Genomic DNA, 24,329 nt, shown 5'->3' with positions numbered 1-24,329 from the left:
AACACGGTGTAAATAGAATGAGCTACAGAGACACGTTTAAGCTCATAGCAAGTGGCATTACCTGATCAGCTTTGGCACACAGGAAATACTAGGTGTCCTGGAAGTGAACGGTGATGCCACGGAAGCCTCAAGTTCAGACAAAGATATACCACCATGTGCTCTCTTTAGCGCCTGCCAATTAGTATTGAAATAGAGAACATTTCAAAACATGCTTTCAGCTGTAAAACTTAACTGAGCAGTTCTATACACAAAATAGAAATACTTACACCACAGTCATTTGCACCATCACCACACATGCCCACATAGTAACTATAAAAAACAAACAGATGTTAGGATTCCGGACTATTCCCTAATCATAGTATGCTTAACTCATTTCACCAAATACTTCTGTATTATTTGACATGCTCTGGGTTTGTGCAAACAAATAATTCTTGGTGCTAAAAGCAATTACTGTTCCTATTATACATATAAGGAAGCAGACTGAAAAGTAACATTACTCATTATTCATTTGATTAACCTGGCTATCAGCCCTCCATCATTCCAAGAAGGTCTATAGCATCTTTACTGTAAGCAGGACAGACTTTTGTACTATTTTGTATAGCTACAAAGTTTTTTAAAAAAATAATCCTACAAGTGTCAAAGAATAAAATAAAGCTTCTGAAAAATCATGAAGGAAAGAAGTAGTTAAAGGAGTAACAGTCTCTAGGTTAACAGTTTGAGCCTTGACGCTGACTGACAATATATTGACAATAAGTGAATGGAAATCATCCCATTAGTACTTCTTTAATACATATAAGTTTGATACATTTGTTCACTAAGCCAAGCAATCAGATAAATAAACATGCTAGTCAGTTTAGTTATTCAACACCAAGTTTAATGAAAAGTCTGAAGCTCACACAACTTAGATATCCACAGCTAACCAGTAGATGGTGGTACTCTCATTCTAGGTCAGCTAATAGGCTTATTTACCAACCCTGGGAAGTGATCTTAGCCCAGTCTTTCATTTGGTATAACAGTTATCAGCATACTTTTTTTTTTTTTTCCTTCTCATCACACCAAACATCCTGTATGTGGATAACCCACCATCCCTTTCTATACTCGGAAGAAATACTTACTCTACATTTTGTAAAGCTTCCACCAACTGAGTTTTCTGATCAGGTGCCATGCGAGCGAACACAGTGCCACGTAACACAAGCTGGAAGACAGAAATTTCTTAGTGCTTACAGGACACAGTCTGTTCACCATCAAAAGTGCTCAGATTCAAGTAAAATGCTCACCTTGGGTACCAGGTCCTGAAAATGCTCCAAAATCACTGCAAATGACTTTCCATTCATTGCAAAATGGTATTTGGTCATCTGATGATCCTCAAGGCTTTCATGGACCAATTTAACTGGAATATCCTATCAAAAGTAGTTTAAATCTCTAGCTGTAGTGCATTTAAATAGGTACTTTGTAATTTCAAGACAATACACATAGGATTATTCCTCAAGATACCACCCTAGTGCAGGCTTCTCAAAGTTGTACTTGAAAGAAAACCTCATACAACTAAAGCATTTATTTACTAACAAGAATACATGGCGCAATGTTTCCACTACATGTAGCTAAAGCAGTCTTGACAGACTGAAATGTGGAAAAAACCTTCTGCACAGCTACAATGTCAAATCTCTTATTGAAGTTAAACTAGCTCCTCAAGCTATTTTACTACACATCGATATTTTAAAAACTGTAAGTTAAATAGCACAACAGTTTTGAGTTGCTACTTAATGGCAGATTTCCTATTTAAGGGAATAATAATAAGGGAAAAAAACTGAACAGGAAAACTAATTGTTTATACTCTTAAGGGTGTAACAATGCTCAAATTACCTCTGAGTTTATGGCTGGTGATGAACTAGTGCATCTTGCAAGGGTATCTGCATAATGCCAGTTGATTCTGGCAGCCTGCCCATCCTTTGGAGGTAGTGCTTCAGCAATAATGACCTTATCCTGAGGTAGAATCATTCCACAGTCTCTGGCCACAGAGATAGCAGTTAACATGTTATCCCCTGTGAAATAATTGCATTGTAAAAGGTTTGAGTTAAAAAAGGATCTATAGCATGCAATGATATTTAACACGAAAGAAAAAGCTGTAATAAAGTCAGTTTTAAGCGAGGAGGAGGACAACTGCTGAACGTACCACTAACACCCTTAGGGCCAAACAAGTCTACAGGTACAGATGTCATGGTTTATCTGTTAAATTCCTCCCCTGCACTAGCATCACCCCTTTTTAAACATGGTTATAGGTCATGCAAAATGAACACAGTCCTGTTGCTACCCGTTATAAATTTGTTCCAAAGTTGTAATATTTGTGATTTAAAAAAAGCCAATGCTCATATCTCATGGAAAACCTAGCACAGATACACCCAGCCCACAAGCTGGATAAGAAGCTATTCTTACAAAAACTCCAGAGTGACTTACCATAACATAAGTCAAAACAGTAGGGACAAAACCTCAGGAGGTCATGAAGTTCAATCTCCCCTTCAAAGCTAGTTATGAGATTAGACCTGAACTTTCCCCTAGTCCAAAGACCTCCAAAGATTTTTCACCCTTCAATACAATATAAAGTAACTTGTGAATTCTACAAAGTAGAACTGGAATTAACCCCTTTTACTGATTTCAGGCCTCTGACTTGCCAAAACACCTTTCAACCAAAATGAAAGGTCTGAATAGTTTCACAATAGTTTCCAAACTTCATTCTTGCATACATACAGGATAATCCTAGTCTACTGACACTAAAATTTTACTTCATACACCTAAAATTAAAATAAGCCAGTCCAAAAAAGACTAATTTTTATATTTGGAATATGAACGTTTACATGCTAACCTGTAACCATGACAGTGCGAATGTTGGCTTTACGCAAATCTTCAAGTACAGCAGGGGTTTCTTTCTTTAGTTTGTTTTGCATTATGATTAACCCCATAAAATCCATGTTGGTTTCAATAGTATCTCTGTACAAAAGGAGGCAAGGAAGAATTACCATTATTCGATGTAGTCTAAAGAACCTGTTTCTGGTTATCAAATTAAAGACAAATTTTTATTCTAATGTGAAAAGGTGTGAAGAATTCACCTTATAAAAAGCGACCCAAGAGAGACCATCATTCTCATTCACTTATTTCTTTTGTTTAAATTTAAAATAAAAGCAAAAAACAGTATAAAAAAGCAGTGTTTCTACTCAAGCATAACTGTATGTTTTTTCAATGAGAACTCATTCTAGAAGTTACATTCTCAAAAATAAAGGTTACTCCTGGAAAAAAATGCTCTGAAACAGCATTGACAACCAAATTTTAAGATGTTTAGAATGCACGGCTAATTTCTTTTCCAAATTAGCTGAACCTTAACATACAAAGACACCAAATTCCATTGCCAAAGCTAGAGATTAATATACACTAAGTAAAGCAACTCATTAATTTTATTTTACATGAAACTCAGTGTATTTACAGGTCTCATGTATTCCACTGCTACTGTAGATTTTAACACCTCATCTTAAATCCCTAGGTTCTGAGCAGAGTAGGTATAAGGAATAAACAGAACAACATGTCAAGACAGAAGCCAGCTAAAGAAGAGTAATAATTGGTTTAAGCCAAAGTAAACTTTATGTGATTAATACAAAGCATGCAGCATTTAATGCCTGTTACTTAGCTAAAAAATAAAATAAAGAAAAAGTGAAATCACTCTTACCTATTAATAGTTTGAACTTTGTGCCATGTAAGCTTAGACTCCAATTTTCTGTGAGCAAGAGCAATAACTCGAAAGCCCTGCTTAGTGTATTCTTCCAGGACACTTTCAAAGTCAATGGGAACTTAAAAAAAAAAAAGTCAAGTTTAGAGTTATTAAAATTAGTCACTTCACAGCTGAGCTACACAGGAAAAAAACATTAGCTTGTTCCTTACCTGTTTCTGGCTTACACAAGCTGGCAATCACTTCAGGGGCACCTTTCATATAAGCATCCATTCTCTTCTCCCCAAGAGTTTTTGCTATCACACACATACGTTGCAGAACTGAAGAAAATGGAAACTGGCGCACAATTCCAATCTCATAACCGGTCTGCATAATATGGGACAGAAGAAGAAAAAGGTTATATACATAAATGCTGAAAAAAATAAGAAAAGAGGTAGATGCTTAACTGAAAAAACATACTTACTGAAAGCTCAAACAATTCCTAAAAAAAAAAAAAGAAACATTTATTGTAAATATTTTGAAGTATTTTTCCAGACACAAAGTATTTAAAGATAAAACGGTAAATGAATCTATACAACATTCCCAATATAGTTGCACTGCTTCTGTAATGGATTTCATAGAAGTTGAATACGAATGTACTACATCTATTTAGTACCTTTTAGATTAAATGAGACATATCAGAATTTGATTTGTTGATTAGAAATTTCAAGACCTTTCACAGTCCAACCCATCTGCTTAGCCTGTGCAAATGTCATGATTTTGGTTGGGATAAAGTTATCTTTGTAAAAGCTTGTATGATGCTGTGTTTTGAATTTTTGATGAAAACAGTGGTAACACTGCAATGTTTTAGTTGTTGCAGAGCAGTGTTTACACAGAGCCAAGGATTTTCTAGTTTCTTATGCTGCCCTGCCAGCCAGCAGGCCAAGGGTACACAAGAAGCTAGAGGGGGCACAGCCACGACAGGGAACCCACACTGACCAAAGGGATGCCCCATACCATGTGGCAACAACAACGTGGCTCGACAATAAAAGCGAAGGTAAAGAAGGGGGAAAAATTCAGAGTGATGGCATGTCTTCCCAAGAACCTTTTACACGTGATGAGCCCTACTTTCCTGGAAGCGGCTGCACACCTGCCTGCTGATGGGAAGTAGCAACGAATTCCTTATTTTGCTTTGCTTGTCCATGCAGCTTTTGCTTTACCCATAACTGTCTTTATCTCAGCCCACGAGTTCTCACACTTTTAACCTTTCTGATTCTCTCCCTCATCCTGCCTGGGGGAGAGCAAGCAAGCAGCTGTGTGGTACGTAGCTCCTTGCTTGGGTCAAACCACAATGCTAAATTATAGAAGTACCAGGATATTTCAGAATGAGGCCATGGTTGCTGATTTATACGACAGAAAAATCATGTAGTAAATTTTAAGAACATTCATAATTTGTCAATTACTGCACATTAATGACTGCTGCGCACGTATGCTGAGTTCTGAACAAGAAAAGCTTCTATCCACTGCAGGAGAAGACTCATAGAACAACCAACCTGCTATACCCTCCTGCTACCTTACTCTGTCATAATCTGTGTATAATCACTCACTCTAATTCCCTGTTTACAAAAAATCTGCTAGGTAGATTTTATTTAACCTAGCACTTAAAACATCCATCTCTAAAAGTACAGGGGTGGCACAAATTCCATACCATGCAGTGACTTTAACAAAACATTATTCTAACTGAAGATGCAAGGTAAGCGCACCTAAGTACTTTATTAGCACATTAAGAATTTGGTAATGATACTAATTATAAAATGCCTAGGCTCAAAAAGCATAACCAGCATAACCTTATAACCAGTCGATAAGGGTAACAGTGCTGGCAATCAGTCTGCTCATCTTGAAAGCGCCATATACTTACGCACTATCTTCAACAACAGATTAAATGTTTTCTCTATCTTTGCCATCAAAAAAATCCCAGTTCTGATAATGTTTGAATTATATCATCTAGGAGCACACCATATAGTAAAAGGTATTCATTAAACACAAAGGATTAGTTTAATTTAACAAATTGCTTTGAATTTTTATACCATTTCTTGATCAGTTGATTGCTTGGATTCTGGAAAAAGTTGTTTTGAAGGTCGAACCACTGTTGGCATGATTCGATTATGAAGGGCTGTTTCCTCTTCTGTTGCTTCTTCTAAAATCTGTATGAATTAGTTGGTTATTTTTAATACATTCATTAATATTGATTTTCTCATAATGTAATTTTCAGGAAAACAACAGCCTTGGAAATCAGCCCAAGGCACAATAATCCTTCTAAACAAGATTTACCATGAGCGTTAAGTGTTCTAATTCAGCAGTTAACTTGAGATCCACTTAGTTATTTTACATTTTTATTATATACAGTAAAATCTTGCCATGCATCAGAAAGCAGTAAAATCAGCTGTTCAGAGGCTCTCATTTCTATGAATTGTTGCACAGAATAAAATTTAGCAACACTTACATATTAAGACTTCCTTTTCACATTGACATACAGGCATTTTCAAAAGCCTACTGTTTTTAAGTTATGGCTTTCAAAGTCACATAACAGCATATCTTGTATTTGAAAGTGCAGGAAACACCAGATTGCTGGACTTTATGCTACTTCTCTTGAAGAAAAGAGACACTTACCCATCCTATTGCTTCAAACATCTTCAGATCAAGTGGGTCCCCAGAAAGTACCCCTTCAATTTTTGTAAGTGAATGACAAGTTGCCATGCAAGCAACAAACTCAGACTTCAGCAAACTTTCACCGCAAGCCCTCTCTTCCGGCAAAAGGAAACTAAAACAATGAAGTTATAATATACTTAGCACCATAATTATTTAGTATGAGCCAATCCAAAAGGTTTGTTTAGATTAACAGACAAGAATTGACTGTACAAGTCTCTTCACTTCTATTTTTACACATCACAGAAAACAGATTAAGACTCTGCGCTGGAATCTGCAGAAATAGTCAAAACTTTCATTCAAAAATTCTGTTAATTCACACTGCAGTTTGATTTCCTTGTACAAAGGCCTCTTACCACTTTGACTTAGCTAATTGAATTGCATATAATTTGTTTCAGCAGCCCAAAAAGTCAAGAGTTAGAAAGATAGGATTAAGGAAACATGCTGTACTTTAACTGCATCATTTCTGCAGTATGAAATTAACAGGATCTCAGATTTTAACCAATTAAATTCTGCCTCAGCTTTTTAAGAGTCATAACTTTCAGTACATCTCCATCTTATTTTCAGTTGCATTTCTATAGCTCACTGCAGAAACACAAACATTTGATCACATTGAATATTCCATTCTATTCTGCTGAGGCTGTTAGAGCACAACTACGTCTCAAATTTGCTATCAACTCTTCTCCTTACCAAGCATTTTCTACCCGTTGAATTCCCCAAAGATCCAAGCCATCCTCAGTAAGCGTGCCAGTCTGCAAAACAAACCAAGGGGAGTGGCAAGAAAAAAAAGAGCTTTCAGAACCAAGTTATCCTTGGGCAGAGCAAAAATTTACAATTAATGAGACATATTACACCTGAACAATATGTTTTATTTCATTTACACTTAAAAATCAAGAATTCAGGACAGAAGATACAAATATCTGCCTAACTTTTTTGCTAATAATTAAGTTCCAACTTTGTTAAATACCTTAAAAAACATTCAAAGCAATTGTGCCCCTCCTTAGGGGCAGGGCACAAGAAACAGATCCATAAAATCCACACTCAATAGCTCAACATCTCTGTATTTGGGGGGTGAGGGCAGCAGAAGACTAACTTAACCCTTAGTACTACTCTCTCACATAGTTAAAACATTAACTGGAATATATTTACAACACTATTACAAAAAATATTTACAAGGGAAATAATAAATTATGTTTGGATATTTAAGATTTCAGGTAAAAATCTCTACAAAAGAAATCAGTGGATTCTGGATGGTGGCATTACTGTCTTTCAATCATGTCTCTGTTAAATAATAATCATAATACACTGGATTGGCTTTTCATTGAAATAAATGTAAATGAGAAACAAGTCTGGCCTCACAGTTCAGACTTCAAGAAGCCTGTGTGCAAAATAAAAGCTCTTAAAATCCACAACACTCGCAATTTTGGGTTGCCAGTAAGTCAGGACTTAGCAGTCTTAAGATAAAACACAAACTGCATATTATAAAAACTTTTTAGAGCACACTGTAAATTAAGTAAGTTAGCTGATGCTAAACATTTAATACCTGGAAGTTAAAAGGACAATAGCAACCTAACTTACACAGAAGTAATGCATTTCCCTGTAGTTACTAGCATATACGAAATCCCTTTTATTACACATTTCAGGTAGCAACACAAAGTTACAAAGTTTACCCAACCTTATCAAAACACACGAGATTCAGTTGGCCACAAATATTTATCCTTTGTGGGCTGATGCAGAAGATACCAATTTTTTTCAACCGTCTTTGTGCATAAACAATGCCAGCAGTCATGGCAGCAGGGAGTGCTGGAGGCACCGTGATAGTGATTATGTCAAGAGACTCGATGATGATGGTATGAGCTGGAACCTGCAATACAGGTCAAATTTAATGAAGAAGAACTCAATACTCAAGAGTGTCACTGTATCGATGAAGTGCTACATCACCATTACCAAAAGCAAAATCTATGCAGTGCTTTCACTAGCATAGTGGGTTCTGGAGTGCCCAGAAACCTAGCACATCTTCACCCACTCAGTATCAACCATGATAACCCAGTCCTAAAATACACACAATCCGTAACTTCAAGTTTCCACTCTTTTCCCTGCAAAACTTTAAAACAGCAAATGAATAATGCAAAAACTTAAAAGAAAAAAAATTGAAGTTATCAACTAATCAATTATCAGTTTCTTGATGAGACTTCTTCACCCAAAGCATACTTTAGATTTGCCGTACACAATTTCTTACAACTGATTATCAGTCAGATGACAATCTTACGTCCAAAAAGGAAGAAAAGATCAGGTCGGTAACAAACTCAAATTTCATCATAATATATCCAAATTTCTGCTTTTCTACTGAATCTTATTCTCAGTAAGCTTGGAACAAGTAAAGCATCGACAGAAAATAAAGCAAAGACATTTTCACTTAAGATCTAATTGTTTCTCATCATCTGAAGTGTGATGGAAATCACAATCAATGGTTTTCTAAAATAAGGTGGTTCTGGACAAGAATATAGGGAAATGAAAACATACCTCATTTAAGATGCTATTGACAATCGTATAAAGAAACCCAATGCCTGCCACCACTACCAGAGAGAGGAGAAACAAGTAGGCATCTCTGTAGAGTTTAAAGTCAGTTGGCTTTGGATATAGTATGGAACGAACAAGTTGTCCTTTAGCAGTACTAAAGCCTAGAAACAAAAATGAATGAGTTATCAGAAGTATAAACAAGAAAAAAAAGCTATTCAAAAATATTAAAACCTTCAATGAATCCCTTAAGCTACTCATTTCATTGAGACTTTTTCAACATACAGTAACATGTTTTGCAATACTATAATTAAGGTGCTTCAAAAATGTACACGTATGTCATACTAAGTGCTCCTCTCCTGTGACAAGGACATGCAGCTGATGTAAATCAACTCTTCCTCTACAGGGGCAGTAAACATTCAAGTGGTTTATAGTTTACTATCATCCTATTTCATGATGTTTTTCTGAATACCATCTTTGTAAAACGGAATCCCTAACTACTGCAGCCTGCATAGTTGTTTTTAAATAGAAAAAACATTTATCTAAAGCTAAACCTTTAAAATATTAGTATGAGTAAACACTTCTATAAGAAGGGCTAGACAGAGCAGATTTTAGGCCAACGTTATGTGCTTTGACAAAACCATGGACCAAGAATAGCATTTTGTGTTGTCAATGACTATTAAAATAAGTGGAGTCCACCACAAAGCCAATCCAATAGTATACTAAGCCTTTGAAAAGAGGCATACATAGTTCAACCAACCCATTAAAATAAATAAAAACATCTAAAGGGCTTGAAAATGCACAAAGCTGGGTCTAAAATTAATGCTGAAGACTGAACAACATCCTTATTTGCCAACTGATACTCCCCATACCATTATCTAGCTCTGTTACTGTTCTAACAGACATTTATCACAGTAATTGGGTTATTTATCCACCCGTAGCAACGTTCAACACAATACACTGAAGTATCAGTTGACATACACCTAGAAAACTGAGTATTAGGTTAACAAGTGGTAAACTTAAAAAGTCTATACCTGTTCTCACTACTAGAGCTTTGACTAATTCTCCGGTATAAAAACGGGTTTGAATTACATTGGTTCCACAGAACAAAGTATGCCGCTTGTGCACTTCTGGACTGTATATTTCATCTCCCATTGTTTTGGGGTATTCCGAAGGATTTGGCAGGTTAATCTTCGTGACAGGAACACTTTCACCTTAAATGGAAAAGGAGTCTATAAGCAAAGTCAAATAAGAATAGGCACTTTTCCCTTCACAACTTCAATTAGAACAATACAATTTCACTTCAGCACAGATACAGACTTACAGAAGAAGTCTTCGTCCTCACAGCCAACTATCAGGCAATCCTTCACCTATTAACCTCAGCTCATCAAGTTCCTTACCCAACTCTTACTTCAAATTAGACAAGTGCAAAATACAGCTCAGAGAAAACAGGACAAGCTTCCTTCTACTGCAATGCATCACCCCATCTTCAGTAAGAAAAACTAGAAGCTGATGGAAATTATTCTGAGCTCCTTTAGTGACTGAGTATATTCAAACCAGGACAACAATTTTATCTGTTGCTAGCAGCAGGAAGAGGCTCAAATATATTAAAAGAACTGAATGTGATAAAATGCACAATCTCTGAAGTACAATTTTCTAAACGCTGCCAGTTTCAACAGATTATCCTAGGAATAACAAAAAGGCCATTCTATTCATTCAAGCTGTTCTGCAATGACATCAGGTTTCTGGTCTCAGAATATACAGGCACCAACTTGAAATAATTATTTTGTTTTTATAAACAGTGCAGAAAACCCTACTCACTACCATCATTCTTGACAGTGGTTAAAAAGTTTGTGCTAAAATTTTCTAAAGAAACACACTGCACAATTCAATCTGCACTGAGAACACCAAGTCAAGAGGCAGGAAGACATACCATTAAAAAGAAAGCTTTTCAACAAGAAACCATCACTCATTTTTGGAGTTGCCAAGCTCTACCAGGCAGCTGTTGCAGATAAGCATAAGTACGTAAGTACTTATGAGCGTAACTAATTGCAAGAACATACACAATTGAAGCAACATAAGCACTTCTACTAGAGCACGCTGCAAGCTAAGCATGCACAGATATGAAATAGTGTTTTTAGCCACACAAAAGCGTACCAAATTGACTTTACCTGTTAACATGCTTTCATTTACAATGCAAGTACCACTGAGAAGTACTGCATCACATGGCATAATTGTCCCATTAGATGGAATCAACATGATATCTCCAGGCACGAGATCGGTGGAAAGGATTTCTTCTATTTCTAAGCATCAGAACACAAACAATTTTACCTGAAAATAGCCACCAGCTACAGAACCCAATAGATCCTCACAGATAAGATCCAGGTGGTGATATATAAGATTCTATTCCACTTTATTAATTGCTCTATGAAAAGTTTTTGAAAAGATCAAACAATAGCCACTGATAAAACCAGTTTTATCACAGATTAAACCCTAGAGTAGATAAGTATAGTTTATCATAAAAAAAAGTAGTCAGGATCATTTAAAAAATATTAGCAATAAAGTTCATTGTAAAGACAGAAGTCCAATACAAAGGCATGCCTTACAAAATGGAATCCCACATCACAGCCTAACCATCTTTGGCTACTGCAGCATCCAAATGAGCAGAAGTCCAGAAATTAATTTGAAGCCTCTGTTGTGTAATAAAATGTAATGGAAACCCACAGCATGCACTTTCTGTAGACCAAAAAAGAAATTACAATGATAACCACATACCTGGAATGGCAGGTATGAGAACAGGAAAAGTACCTCATCTAGAGCAAACCCAATAGTCTCTAAAAATACCATCCAGAAGAATAACGCTAAACAGATGACTACCCTATCTCAATTCCACTTCACAAGATCTTATTTTCTCATGCAGTTTTGCTAAGAAATGCAAACATTTCAAGCTGATCAAAGAACAGATGTTATAACACTCACATGTAAAGGGCAATTTAAACTCAACAGTCCAAACACCTGTGAAATTTACCTTGATTTCCTCTGCAGACAGAAACCCTGACAATGCTGTGAGCTGCTACCATGTCATGTAACATAACATATTGCTACAAGGGGAAGAAAACATGTCATTATTTCGAAGCACAGCTTCTCTTATTCTAAATGCACATTATATCTCTACAAGCAAAAATTAAGAGATTCTTTACTAATACTTTTAGAACAAAATATTCCTTTAAACATTTTTTAAAAATTGTTTATGAAATTATTGGCAAATAAGGTTCAAGTGCATCAGCCTGTACAGGTTCCTACTTTTAACAGCATTCTGCAAAAAATACACTGTCACAAAATATTATTAAAAAATTTGCTCCTTAACATACATAAGCAAAAACTGCAGTATTTGTATGAACTTAGATGAGGGAAATGATTTATCTTTTTCATGTGTGCGCATGTGTCTCTGGTCTGAATTCACGGACTGCAATTTAAGGATAATTACTACTTTATTTTTTATTGCCTACTGCTAAGTGTACACAGAAAATGCATCACTAACTTCATCTACAAGTTTGGCTGGTGCTCAGTTACATCAGACTTTTCAAATAGAAGGAAACTATGCAAGATGGAACCAATACAATCAAATTCAACTTCCTATATAGATTTGCATCTGAGTTTTACTTAAGTGAGGCAATATTTCCGTTATCTGAGAAGGAGGCAGGCCAACCTGCTGATTCAACAGCACGGGTAGTCAGCAGAAAAGGGACTCAAGAGTACCACAGGTCCAAATTCTTCCAGATCAAAGACAGAAAATCCCTAACAAGATTCTACCTAAATACTTCTGAAAAATTCTTAAAGATTTGTAACCAATTTCATATGAAAATAGCCTGATAAATAAAAGCTGGAATGATGCATGATTTATTTGAACTTACCTTTCTAATGGTGTAGAGCGAGCTAACAATGGATATTACAGACATGATCACAATTGCTAATGCATAGTAGTGATATTCATCAGTGATCCACAATATCACACTGAACAACTGAAAAATGTAAAAAGGGTTGAGAACCTGGAAGAATGACAGAACAATAAAGTTACACCAAAAGGTCACATGCTTTCTCAGTCAGAAGAGTTCAAATCCTCCTCAACAGAAGACAGAAAACTTTCAGTCCTTTACACCTGATTTTTGTCTGTTTTGCCAAACTGCTCCCTCTGTTTCACTGATTCTTCAACCCTTCAGAGGTACAGTTCTCATTAAAATAGCACATGAACACATACTTTTAAGATTGCATGCACCTCCCCCTACACAAAGCAAAATTATAGATAATAACTTCCAAATTACTTTAAGAATTGTAACTTACAACACATCAGATATTTACTTTTTATTAGTAAATATATTCTTACCCATTAGCTCAGGTTTGAGAGTTTTTGTTCAAAATGTTCTAACATGTATTACCACGTGAATAACGTGTCAGTTACTCAAATCCATTTAATACAAGGAAAATGAAACAAACAAGAGTATATGGAAAAATAAATTTGATTCAATGAGTAAATTGTAATGCATGATCTCCAGGCTGATAGTGCAAAACACAGTCAGTGGTTTTAAGTACAAAATGAACAATAAGAAAATAACATTCATAACCTCACAAATAATTCTGACACTTCTTTAATGTCCTTAGTAAGGCAGTACATTGTAAACTCTGAAGAGTTTGCAGCAAAGGCCTCTTAAGTTTGGAGCTCTTGAGGAAAAAAAAGCCCATATCCTTTGGCTTTACATTGCCGGGCTCTGGAGGAAGGTTTTCATTTCATGTTACTATTTGAGGACTAGTCTAAGAGCCACTGTACTCAAAGTAACTTTTAATTATACACTTTTTTTTGTGTTTGTAAATATAAGATCTTACCTCCTTAATCAGAAGCTTAAAAATGTAAGGCACTTTCACAGCAATTTCATTTACTCCATAGAATGCTTTCCTGCATTAAAGAAGTATCAAAAAGACACTTAAAATTTTAAAGATCTTATTCATTTTTAAATAATTCCATTAGCATGAGAAAGTATAAAATATAATTTAACCCATGGCCCTTTTTACCACATTTATTATTTCAAAAGGCATTCATCATAAAAGGTCTATTCGGTGAGATATTACACATTTCAAACATGAAAGTAATATTTATTTCAATTGAAACTGCACCTTCATTTTTAGGTTCTTTCACAATGAGATTTCTCTATACAGTGTGCACAGGTCCAATCTTAATGAATATGTCATTCTGAAAGCCAGTATGGGGTTCTAGCTAAAGCTCAAACAAATGTTAACTCCTACCCTGAAGTAAGATACTGTTTTCATGGTTCTGTGTCTTAATTTTATCCTTAGCATGATGAAATGCAAATCATGAAAGGGGGAAGCAAGAAACTAATTCTGATAGGATCTGAGTTGGTTTAATAACATAAAAGGCTTCATCATGTCAAAGTGTGTTCTTAAGGACTTGTAGGAAAAGCCACAAATCAATAGAAAGTGGAAGGATCAAGCAGACACTTCCATATTTAAAACTCTGAGAAAGTCTCATTTGGAAAAAGAACAACAAGGAAGGCAACAAAACCCAGAAGTAATTCAGAATGGTCTCAGACTGGTTTTTACCCAGCATACACATAGGAAAAAGCAGAGTTCCCTACATCTCCTGACAGCCTTCTTTGAAGGAAGTTTGAGAGTCTGTCTGTAAATACTAACCACTCTCAGTTGCCTTCTAATGCTATTAACATTTGGAGCAAAGGTAATTGAATGAAAACAACTCTTCCCTCCAGTACTGTAACATTACCTGTACTCGTGCATCCCTTTCGTCAGCCCTCTGCTGTGTTCATTATGAATTGCAGAACAGAACGTAGATTCATCTAGTCCTCTAAGTAACGGATAAAGTCAATGAGTTATTTCAGAAACCTGATATTTAAAATCAAGTGTACAGCAACAAGAGAGTGCTGGGCCCTTGCCAAGAGCTACATTGTATTAGAACAGTCTATAGATTAATGCTTTTCTAGCTATTTTTGTCATGTACCTATAGATATCAGCAAGATGTTAGAAGCATTCCTCTTACTGAGATGTCTTACACTGAAGGATAGTCATACCTTCATTTCAATTACAACGAGCTACATGTCAAAAACTAACTAAAATACTAGCCTAACTGGCATTCAAAAGCCCGTAAAAAGAATATGTGAAAAAGTTATATAAAACATATGAAACCAAGAGGTATTACTGTTTCTTCAAATTATCTACTTCATTTACTTCTACCAAGTACTAGAAGCATTTCAGAAACAGTATTAATCAATTTATCTGATAGCCCTATACTGAAGCAATTCTGCAGCTATCACAATTCTTGCTATCCAAATTTTATCTGTGACGAGGTAAAAATACAGTCTACATTTCAAGTGCTTCCTCAGCACTGGAAGACTCATCTTCACAGGACTCCTACATGGTGCGAGAAGAAATGCTATGATTTAGAAGACCTGCAGATAAGAAAGCATACCTGAAACAATATCATGTTCACAGTTACGGGATTGCTGCAATTAACAAACTCATTAAGGACATATGTCCAACATCCAGATATATTATCTAGCAGATATGTTTTGGATGCACAGGAAAACATCATTGCCTTCCAAATGGCTTTCACAGACATAAAAAAAAAAACCACTGCTGTTTTTTCATATTGTGTAACCATTAAGTTACCTACTAAAAAGGATTCGTAGATGTCCCAGTGAAGAAAAAAGATATTGTGGATAGATAGTACAAATTATTTCCATTCTCTAGGACATGGGGAAAGAAGTTAAATACCCTCACTACTGCAAAGACTTGGACCATGTTTCTGGCAGCTTCTGGTAACATCTTCATATTCTCTTAACAGTTTTTGTGTGTAAATCTGGCCACAGGTTTACCAGGTTTCCCTGAAATATTTCAAGGTCAAGGATTTTAAATATTTTTATATCAATATGTAATTGTCTTTTCATAACTGTGCCTTTTGCCCCATTCTGTCTCAAACAATTTTTCTTTTTCCTGAAAAGTGGGAAGTGGGTTTACAAAGGGCCCCTAAAACAAAGTGCTTTATATGCAATGTGCATATCTGCATGTGCAACATTCATGCTACGACAAAGCTTTTAGCAGGGTGTTATCTCAGTCCCTAGCTCCAGTTCTCAGCATAGGCATTATCTTCCACTCTCCCTTTCGCTATTTAGACCCGGAACTGCCTTCTACTCTATTTTCTCCTGGAATTTTTCCTCAGAAGCTCTTCTCTCCCAGTTTTGCCCAGAAAAAGAAAGTATTTCAATTCTCAGTCCACAGTGAGAGAAATAAGCATCTCCACCTAAGTGTTACAGAACTGAATTCCCAAGGCATTAAATAAACCCCTTTGGGCACATACTTTATTACATAAAATACTCATCAAATCACCAAGGGATTAATTTGACATTAGCTAAAACAAAACAGACATACAGGGTCAAAGCTGCATCCTCTTTGGTATGTGGCCAGGTCTGATTTAGTTTAAGAACAATTACACTTGCGTTTCCTGTGCTTCAAACAGGGACCTTAATGTTACATCACTATGAAAAGAACAATGATACAAAACTCAAGCTCTCATAACTGAATTAGTTGCCTAAGAAATCTTAATTTGCTTCCCTTCTGTATTGTGATAAGTCTTTAATTATGTGATCAAACTGTTCTGTCTTCTGGATACCTCCATAATTAACTGCACAGAGTAAACTTATCTTCATTATATGGTATTGTGCTTGGATGCCAACTACAACTATATTGTTTGCCTTGGGATTTTATTACAAAGCCCTCTGTCTAGTGTCCCATTTCTTTACAAACTGATTCTCTATCAGGTTATTAGGTAATACTGATTTCTGTTTTTACGTAAGAACCTGAAGAGGAGCTTAAGAAAAGTATCTCAGTGAAAGCATCTAGTCTGAATGTAATTCTGAAAGGCTTCTCAGAATATTTATACTCAAGTTCAGCTATTATTTCCCAGGTGGTATCTAGAACTTCACTACATGATCATACCTAATTCACTTTAGAGAAAAGTTACACCAAACTCACTCATATATGACCTTGTACAAAAGTGACTTAGTACTCTACAAGTCTCAGGTGTGTCTCAGATGAGGCTCTTTCCCTTCTTCATCATCCAGCTGCTAAATACTGGCTTCTAGAGCTCAGCTACAGTACCTGATTAAACCAGTGGTCAGGCTGAATGGTTACTAACACATCACACAAGTGAGAATTTGGCATATTAGCAAGAATGTGATTGAATGAATGCTCACAGAACTTCACAGACATATCTGAGATTTTTCAAAGGCTTACAACTTGGCTGAGTTATCACAAGGACATCAAAAGGCACAGTCAAACAGTGAGCAAATACCAAATTTCAAGTCACTGCTTTCATGCGAAGAACAACGCTTATTACTAAACTTGTGGGGTTGTAAAAATTTCCCTTGTACCCATTCTCAGCAGAAAGTGTAGTTTCAATTTGGTCTTTTTAATCTCATCTATGGGAAATATTCTTTTTGAACAGTTTAAATTTAGCAATACTACAGGTGTATAAACAGGACCCCGTAATGTAAAATGACAAGCATCACTACCTGCACCGGTATAATTCATGAGGCTTAACATAAAAAATGTATACAAAGCTATTAATTATTTACACACGAAGTGAGACATTTCCACCCTCCCAGACGAGTTCTCAATTTCGTAACTGCCTGTATTATGATTGTTTCTTGTAATTGTTGTCATTGCTGATAACTTTCTGAATTATTTGCACACACTTTTTTGGAAAACAGAAGAAACATTGACAGAGTAGGTTTCTTCTTATAATGTTTTGGTTACTTTTTTTTCAGTCACTGGTCATTAATTTTTTTCTATATGCAGTGCTTTTCTACATGATGGCTCAGTGCAGCGATCAATGATTTAAGTCAAATGGAGAGGCTACATTTCTCTTCTGGACTTCTTTTAAAAAGTGGTTGTCAGAAGTGGAGAAGCCTGCATTCATTTAACTTGTTAGCACTATGGAAAGGCCTCAGCAGCAGCACCAGAAAACAGAACTTTGTTCTTCATCCCTGATGCCATGCAACAGTGCTGCTGAGTAAGAGAAATTACAGCACTTCACATTCAGCAAGCACAGCTGGTTTAGCCACTAAGAGGCATTTCTATCAATGCAAAAGACCTGATACTGTTACTGAAGGGCCATCAGTTTCAGCTCAGCTGGACTAAATGTAGCTGCACAGACCTACACAAAGGTGAGCAACAAGGTATGCAAGTGAATTCCCCTCTTCCTAGATACTCCTTCTTGGTCTAGCTCAGCAGCAACTCAAAAAACAACATATTCCATCAAAAGGGAAGTTTTTACAAGTTTATAGGAGGAGAGCTGCTGCCTAAAATCAGGTGCTCAGATTCTCATACACACGTAGAACAGGCAAGAAGCCTGCAGTGGCATGAAGCGTGTCACCCTATGTAAGTCATGCTCAATAATGGTAAATTAAGCAAAAGCATTCTTTAACACAGCGTCACTCTTGGAAAATCTCTCTCCTCTCAGAGTGGTTCAAAGACTCAATAAGCTGAAACAGCTGGTCAGAATATGATATTATTTTTCACCATGTTTTTAGGTAAGTTATAGTTACCAAAAATGCAGTTTGAAGTAAAATACAGAAGAAAAAATATTCTTACCGTACAACATCAAAACTTTGAACTGAATCATTCCAGAAATACTTCACACTGTGATGTGTGAAATAACGAATCTGCAAGGGCAACAGACATCAATATTAAACTGGCACCACTTAGCACCTCTCTTCTGATTGACTTTATTTTGGACAGTGATAGAAACTGAATTCAGAAAACGTACACTGAAAACTGAAAATTTTTCTTTCAAAATAATCTTTCAAAAATTCCACAAGGTTCAGTAGTAAGAGTTACTGAGGAAAAGATCTCTGTTCCACCTAAGGAGCCAGTTAGCCTTTTAGACAAATGAAGTAACTCACATACTGTACTGTATTGTGTATGCTTACTCTAGGTAATATTTGCAGATCCTTTGAAAGTTATCAACTGTAGTACTGAAGGTCTACTTACAGGCAAGTATTTTTTCAAATCGTTTTTATTCTCTTCTGCAGCAGATTCACAGAAATGAACAGCATGGCCATTTGAAACCTTGTGTACAATAGGGTTAGGATTCTGTAAAGGATTGGCTCCCAAGGAAGGCATAACACGAACTTTTGCACAAAACCATATCTTGAATTCATCCTTAAGGAGAAAAAAATGAGAAAAGGTTGATTAAAACAGCATTTCAACACCATGTTACTGCAGTAGCTGTAGTAAAGTCAAGCAAAACAAGTCAAGGGTGAGAGTCTATACAGAACTAAAGAAGTTATCTTCAAATTAATATTAGATGACTTAAGAATACATTTCTTTCCACAATTCTGAAAGAATGTTTTCTGCACTGAAAGGGTTGATTTTTTTTTGTGGTGTTTTTTTTGTTTGTTTGTTTTTGTTGTTGTTTTTTTTAAAGCCATGAATCTTGGTACTTGAATTTTGACATTTTCAGCCCTTGAAAAATATTACATTTGTTCTGTAGTAGATGGGACTACGAGATTTCTACGCATGTAGCTTCACCCACCCTGCAACTTAAAAGAACTAAGGATATACCTGATGATTATAATGTAACAAGGGACTGCATATAGCAATAGTGGAGAAAAAATATAATCTGAAATCATACCACACTTGGACCTGTACTTTTACCTTAATTTGGCAAATATAACATTGCTGACCAAGACAGGAAAAAAACTGAAAATCGTGTATCAGGTTATACGAACAAGGTAACTGCTCTGTAACCTTTGATGAAAATGGTATCCATTCATTTAATTCTTAGAACTCAAAATCAAGATACTTTATTTTCACCATGTTCTCTGCAAACAGCTGTTAGTCTTCCCACATGGGCAGCAAGGCTATATATAGTACCAAGGAGCACAGTTCTGCATTACTATAAAACATAATAAAAACAAAATCATATAAAAACTATAAAGTAAAAATCACATCTACCTGGCAGGCAAGAATCTGTACAATTTAGCACGCAGCAAGAGACATGAAACAACTCCCAACTTGCAGAAGCACACCCCCGTATCTATAGACTTACGGTTGTTCTCAGCAGAACCACTTCACAGTCTTTAAGCGTTGTCCTTTTGCACGTTGCTTTCACACGCCACTCAGGCATCCAGTAGAGGAGGAGGAGAAGAAAGCCACCAGAACAGATCACTCCTACAGTAACTAGCACCAACTTCCATCGACATAGCTCATAACCATAGATCTCCTGTATGGAAACAGGAACAAATAACAAGCAATGAGCCTGGAGCAGAGAAGACAGAGGGGACCTCCCCAACACATACAAGTAACCGAAAAGAGAGTGTCAGAAGGATGGGGCCAGGACCTTTTCAATGGTGCACATCAACAGGATAAGAGGCAATGGGCACAAACGCAACAAGTTCCATCTGAATATGAGGAAAAACTTCTTTATTGTAAGGATGACAGAGTGCTGGCATAGGCTGCACAGAGAGGTCGTGAAGTCCCTATCCCTAGCGATGTTCAAAAGCCACCTGTGCGTGATCCTGTGCAGCATGCTCCAAGTGACCCTGCTTGAGCAGGGGGTCAGACTAGCTGATCTCCAGAGTTCCCTTCCAACCTCAGCCAGTGTGTGCATGTACATGACTCAGTCTTAATTGTTCCAGCTTGGGAAGCCAACATTAATTTTTCATAAAACGCAATATTTAAAGGGAACCAAATTTCAAAACTATTTTCTCATTTTCCTCTTCTGGAGGAGGAAAAGATTTTTAAAAACTTACTACATGATGGGGAGGTAACAAAAAGGACTGGTTGGTTCAGTCAGCAATACAAAGATCAGTAAAAGCCCCGCAAATGCAGAACATACACACTGTTTAAAACACTTCATTATAGGACCTGTCTCCTTTCTGGACTGCTCCATTATGGTGAGGTTTTCAGACTACATCTTAAGTCTCAGAGAATGATCATGTTTTTGGCCATGACCAGCACACAGCACAAGCAAGTTAGGCATTTAAGAAAAACTAAAAGCACATCTGGTTTTTCTCAAGTGTAGGTTTTAGCAGATTAGCATTTGATTAGCTAACATGCACAGTTTTGGATTACTGGTGAGAACAGATTTTCATAATACTTTCTAAAAAGCTACGTAAAAATTGTAAACTTGTACATTTGTAAAATATTACTTCTTAGTAAAGAAACTGGATCATTTTGTCTGCTATTTAACAAGAAATGCTATTGTGAAACATTAAGAGACCACAAGTAGCACCATCCAAGGTTATGTACCTTGCACCAGCCGGAAAAATCCTCTTCTCCTAAAAAACCCGCAGAGTATTAAGTGTGCCTTGGTCAAAGGCATGTACCAACTTAACCTGATGACAGCTGGGAACAGTACATAATTCAGTGGCTTACTAGATGCCGTGCTACATTCCTGAGTTTCACATTACATCACTAGATTATATTTCCTGCTGCAAAATGGCAATGAAGTTTCCCATTGAGTCCCATCTGCATTGTTCGTATTAACACCAACTTTTTGCATAATTTTGAGAATTTTCATTAAACAATATTATGTTTACTAAGAAAACGCTTTTCAACATGTTTGTTTCGTAGCCTTCTCAGCTTACGAAAAACAGAGACCAAACCCATTATTCTCTGATACCCCCAAAACACTGGAGGCAATATTACATTCTTACCATGAAAAACATGGAGGTGAAAGATAGAGGTAGAGGTTAATGCTTCTTTTGGGACAAAAAGTTATTCCCTCCAAAAAACATTTATTTTAACGATCAAGACATAAGCAGTGCAATTTGACTTTCTGATGTCAGGTGCACTTAACTACTCTCTGTCTGAGAGGTGCTCTAATGAACAACTTTTCCTAGCAGTGTGCATGAAAAAAGAACAAGGATTCAACTTGCAGGAATTCATCTTTTTAAAAACAAAAATCCCTACATAGCCCGAGTATTTTCTGCTGTCTGTAAAAAGGACTGGAAATTTAAAGTTCAGCTGGTGCTATATTTGTCAAATCTGACTGCTGCATCTTTCAGGAAGAACAATAAGAGATATCTTTGCTCCATCAGGAAGTAAAGTTTAAATACTACCAAACACCCGTAAAACTGCTCTCCATGTTTTAGGGAGTGGGGTCTTACCCGAATAAACATGAATATGCAAGAGTAAGCAGAACTAGATTATGGATAATTAATTTGTTTTAAACAACAAGAAAAAAGCTCCAGAGTTTGGAGAAAATAAAAAATACCTTGTTCCACGTCCATTTTCCTTTAAAAAATTGCTAAATACCAGTATCTGTTATCTGTTGGATTGCTGACCTAAACACAGCCAACCCAGCACCTTTGCAAAGGCTTTCAGCAAAAACATTCCTTATCCCAAGATTAGATTTCATAATACCTGAAAAGATTAGAAGTACAAAATTCTTGTTTTAAACTGAGACAGTATGCTTCCTGGTGGAATATGCCCTGTCTAGACAAAATCATAAAAATCTGTTTCTTTCACTGTATAAAAATAGAGTACAGAATTAATTACCATCTCGTCCTCCTCTGCTTTATTGACAAATTTCTTTTCTTCTTTCTCCATCTTTAGTATGATATGGAACTTCTCAACTTGAGATATGGAAGACCTTTAAAAACAAAATAATTAAAAATTGAAGCAACATTACTGATTCTATACCTAAGTATTAGGATGATTAGGGTTTTTTTTTTTTCCTTGAAGTGCGTACACATAAAACACACTGACAACATATGAATATAGATCTTGAATTTGCACTGTCCTAGTTTCCAGCAGTAATGACCCAAAGAGCTCCAGTAAAATATCAAGATTTAACACAGGATGAATATAAGCGAAATACTGCAGAAATGGCTGGCTTTGACAGAGAGAAGTGCTTGTACTGATTTACTTTACTACATTCTACATATAACAAACTAAGAGGTTTTTTTTTTTGTACATTCTACAAGCTTCACGATGGAAATGTAAACTAAATCTGTTACAAAAAGCTTAAAAATAGGTGAAGATTACACACTCCTTTCATTCTACGCTGTAATAGCTTCAAATCAGATGGTTTCAGAATCCAGGCTATCCTCAAGGAAAGGTGTTGTAGCCCTAAGATATGTATTTCTCATTGAAGCAGAAAATTGGTATGTGTTTAAAAAAAAAACAAAAACAAAGGGCAGAAAATAAGGACAATGCTAGAAAGAACATGTCTTCATGTTCCCAGCATAATATTTCTAAATCAAGACATGCTTAATGGTTAATTAGTCTTTTGCCTGTTTTCCATTTTTTTTTACTATTGTTTTGAGCAACCTGATCTAGAGGAAGGTGCCCTGCCCATGGCCTGGGAGTTGGAACTAGATGATCTTTAAGGTCCCTTCCAACCCAAACCGTCCTGTCATTCTATAATTTGTGAGTTTGCTTCTTATAGCAAATTCCTGATAATTACAAATCTTGACAGGTGCTTTGAGGATAGATTATAAACACAAGTTTCACGAACACAGAAAAGCAAGAGAGAAATCAAGACATCTATGTGATGAACGTATTGCAGACAGATCCCCATTCCAACAGGGAAGGACTACAGGCAAAAGGCTACCACATACTACAAGGCTCACCAGAACTTTCAGCATCACAACGAAAAGCAAAGCTGCCAAGTCCAAAAGTGAAAAAACACTGAATAGCCAGTGCTTACCTGCCAAAGTATGGATGGATTAAGCATCATTCTTGCTATTGACACTATAACCCTTTTCTCACTTACTGCGCATATATTAATCTACCTAAAGACAGACCTTTTTACCATAGCATATAAATACTCCTCAAGCATTAAGGATGCACTTTAACAGCACAGCTAGTATCAAGGTTATTGTAACTGTCATTTTTCAGACAAAAGGCGATTCCAAAACAAAAATCAAGCTGAAAGCCATCTGCTTAGCTTCATCTCAGCTGTCCATTGAAAGCTCGGAGACAACTGTTCAGATACTTAGCATTAAGTAGCATTATGATAAAAGCACAACTATTACCAGGTTCCTTGCTATCATTAAGTCCTTGACATTTTTGCTCCTCTCAAAGCCAGCCCCTAGACTGAGGCAGTTCAATTCAGCAACGCCAACCTCAACAAGTCCTTGCAATCCACTCCCACATCCAACATCAGCACATCCTTGCATAATTTGAGACCTACTGCCATCTTTCTAACTAAGCCAACAAACGAAGGAGGAATCCAACAATGGTTTGCTGCCCAAATGCAGACCTCCTCTGAAATCTGTTCCTACCTCTGACTAAAGGTCTAGTGGAAGAAACACACACACAAAGCTGAAAGCTGCACCACAACACAGGGCTCTGCTACAGATGAGAAACTCAGCACTTC

At 36.4% G+C, this 24,329-nt stretch overlaps 1 protein-coding gene across 3 annotated transcripts in view; it reads right to left on the bottom strand.

Moving 5' to 3' along the window:
• ATP13A3 (ATPase 13A3) overlaps nt 1-24,329 on the bottom strand; it is a 58,413-nt gene that overhangs the window by 14,746 nt on the left and 19,338 nt on the right. For all 3 annotated transcript variants that reach the window (XM_040567004.1, XM_040567005.1, XM_040567006.1), the window contains 24 exons: nt 22,505-22,598; nt 20,052-20,225; nt 18,992-19,162; nt 18,593-18,663; nt 14,709-14,789; nt 13,799-13,868; nt 12,832-12,966; nt 11,946-12,018; nt 11,089-11,220; nt 9,952-10,131; nt 8,924-9,081; nt 8,076-8,264; nt 7,091-7,152; nt 6,365-6,515; nt 5,782-5,898; nt 4,179-4,196; nt 3,928-4,081; nt 3,716-3,836; nt 2,861-2,985; nt 1,864-2,042; nt 1,278-1,400; nt 1,116-1,195; nt 267-309; nt 62-171 (listed from right to left, as the gene is read on the bottom strand). In XM_040567004.1, coding sequence (XP_040422938.1) covers nt 62-171; nt 267-309; nt 1,116-1,195; nt 1,278-1,400; nt 1,864-2,042; nt 2,861-2,985; nt 3,716-3,836; nt 3,928-4,081; nt 4,179-4,196; nt 5,782-5,898; nt 6,365-6,515; nt 7,091-7,152; nt 8,076-8,264; nt 8,924-9,081; nt 9,952-10,131; nt 11,089-11,220; nt 11,946-12,018; nt 12,832-12,966; nt 13,799-13,868; nt 14,709-14,789; nt 18,593-18,663; nt 18,992-19,162; nt 20,052-20,225; nt 22,505-22,555 — 2,768 coding nt within the window. In that variant the 5' untranslated portion in view covers nt 22,556-22,598. The remainder of the gene's footprint in view (nt 1-61; nt 172-266; nt 310-1,115; nt 1,196-1,277; nt 1,401-1,863; nt 2,043-2,860; nt 2,986-3,715; nt 3,837-3,927; nt 4,082-4,178; nt 4,197-5,781; nt 5,899-6,364; nt 6,516-7,090; nt 7,153-8,075; nt 8,265-8,923; nt 9,082-9,951; nt 10,132-11,088; nt 11,221-11,945; nt 12,019-12,831; nt 12,967-13,798; nt 13,869-14,708; nt 14,790-18,592; nt 18,664-18,991; nt 19,163-20,051; nt 20,226-22,504; nt 22,599-24,329) is intronic.

This window comes from Cygnus olor, chromosome 9, assembly GCF_009769625.2.
Source record: "Cygnus olor isolate bCygOlo1 chromosome 9, bCygOlo1.pri.v2, whole genome shotgun sequence".
In the NCBI taxonomy this organism is placed as follows: Eukaryota; Metazoa; Chordata; class Aves; order Anseriformes; family Anatidae; genus Cygnus; species Cygnus olor.
The sequence above is the reverse complement of the archived record's forward strand: the minus strand, read 5'-3'. Positions and strand labels throughout refer to the sequence as shown.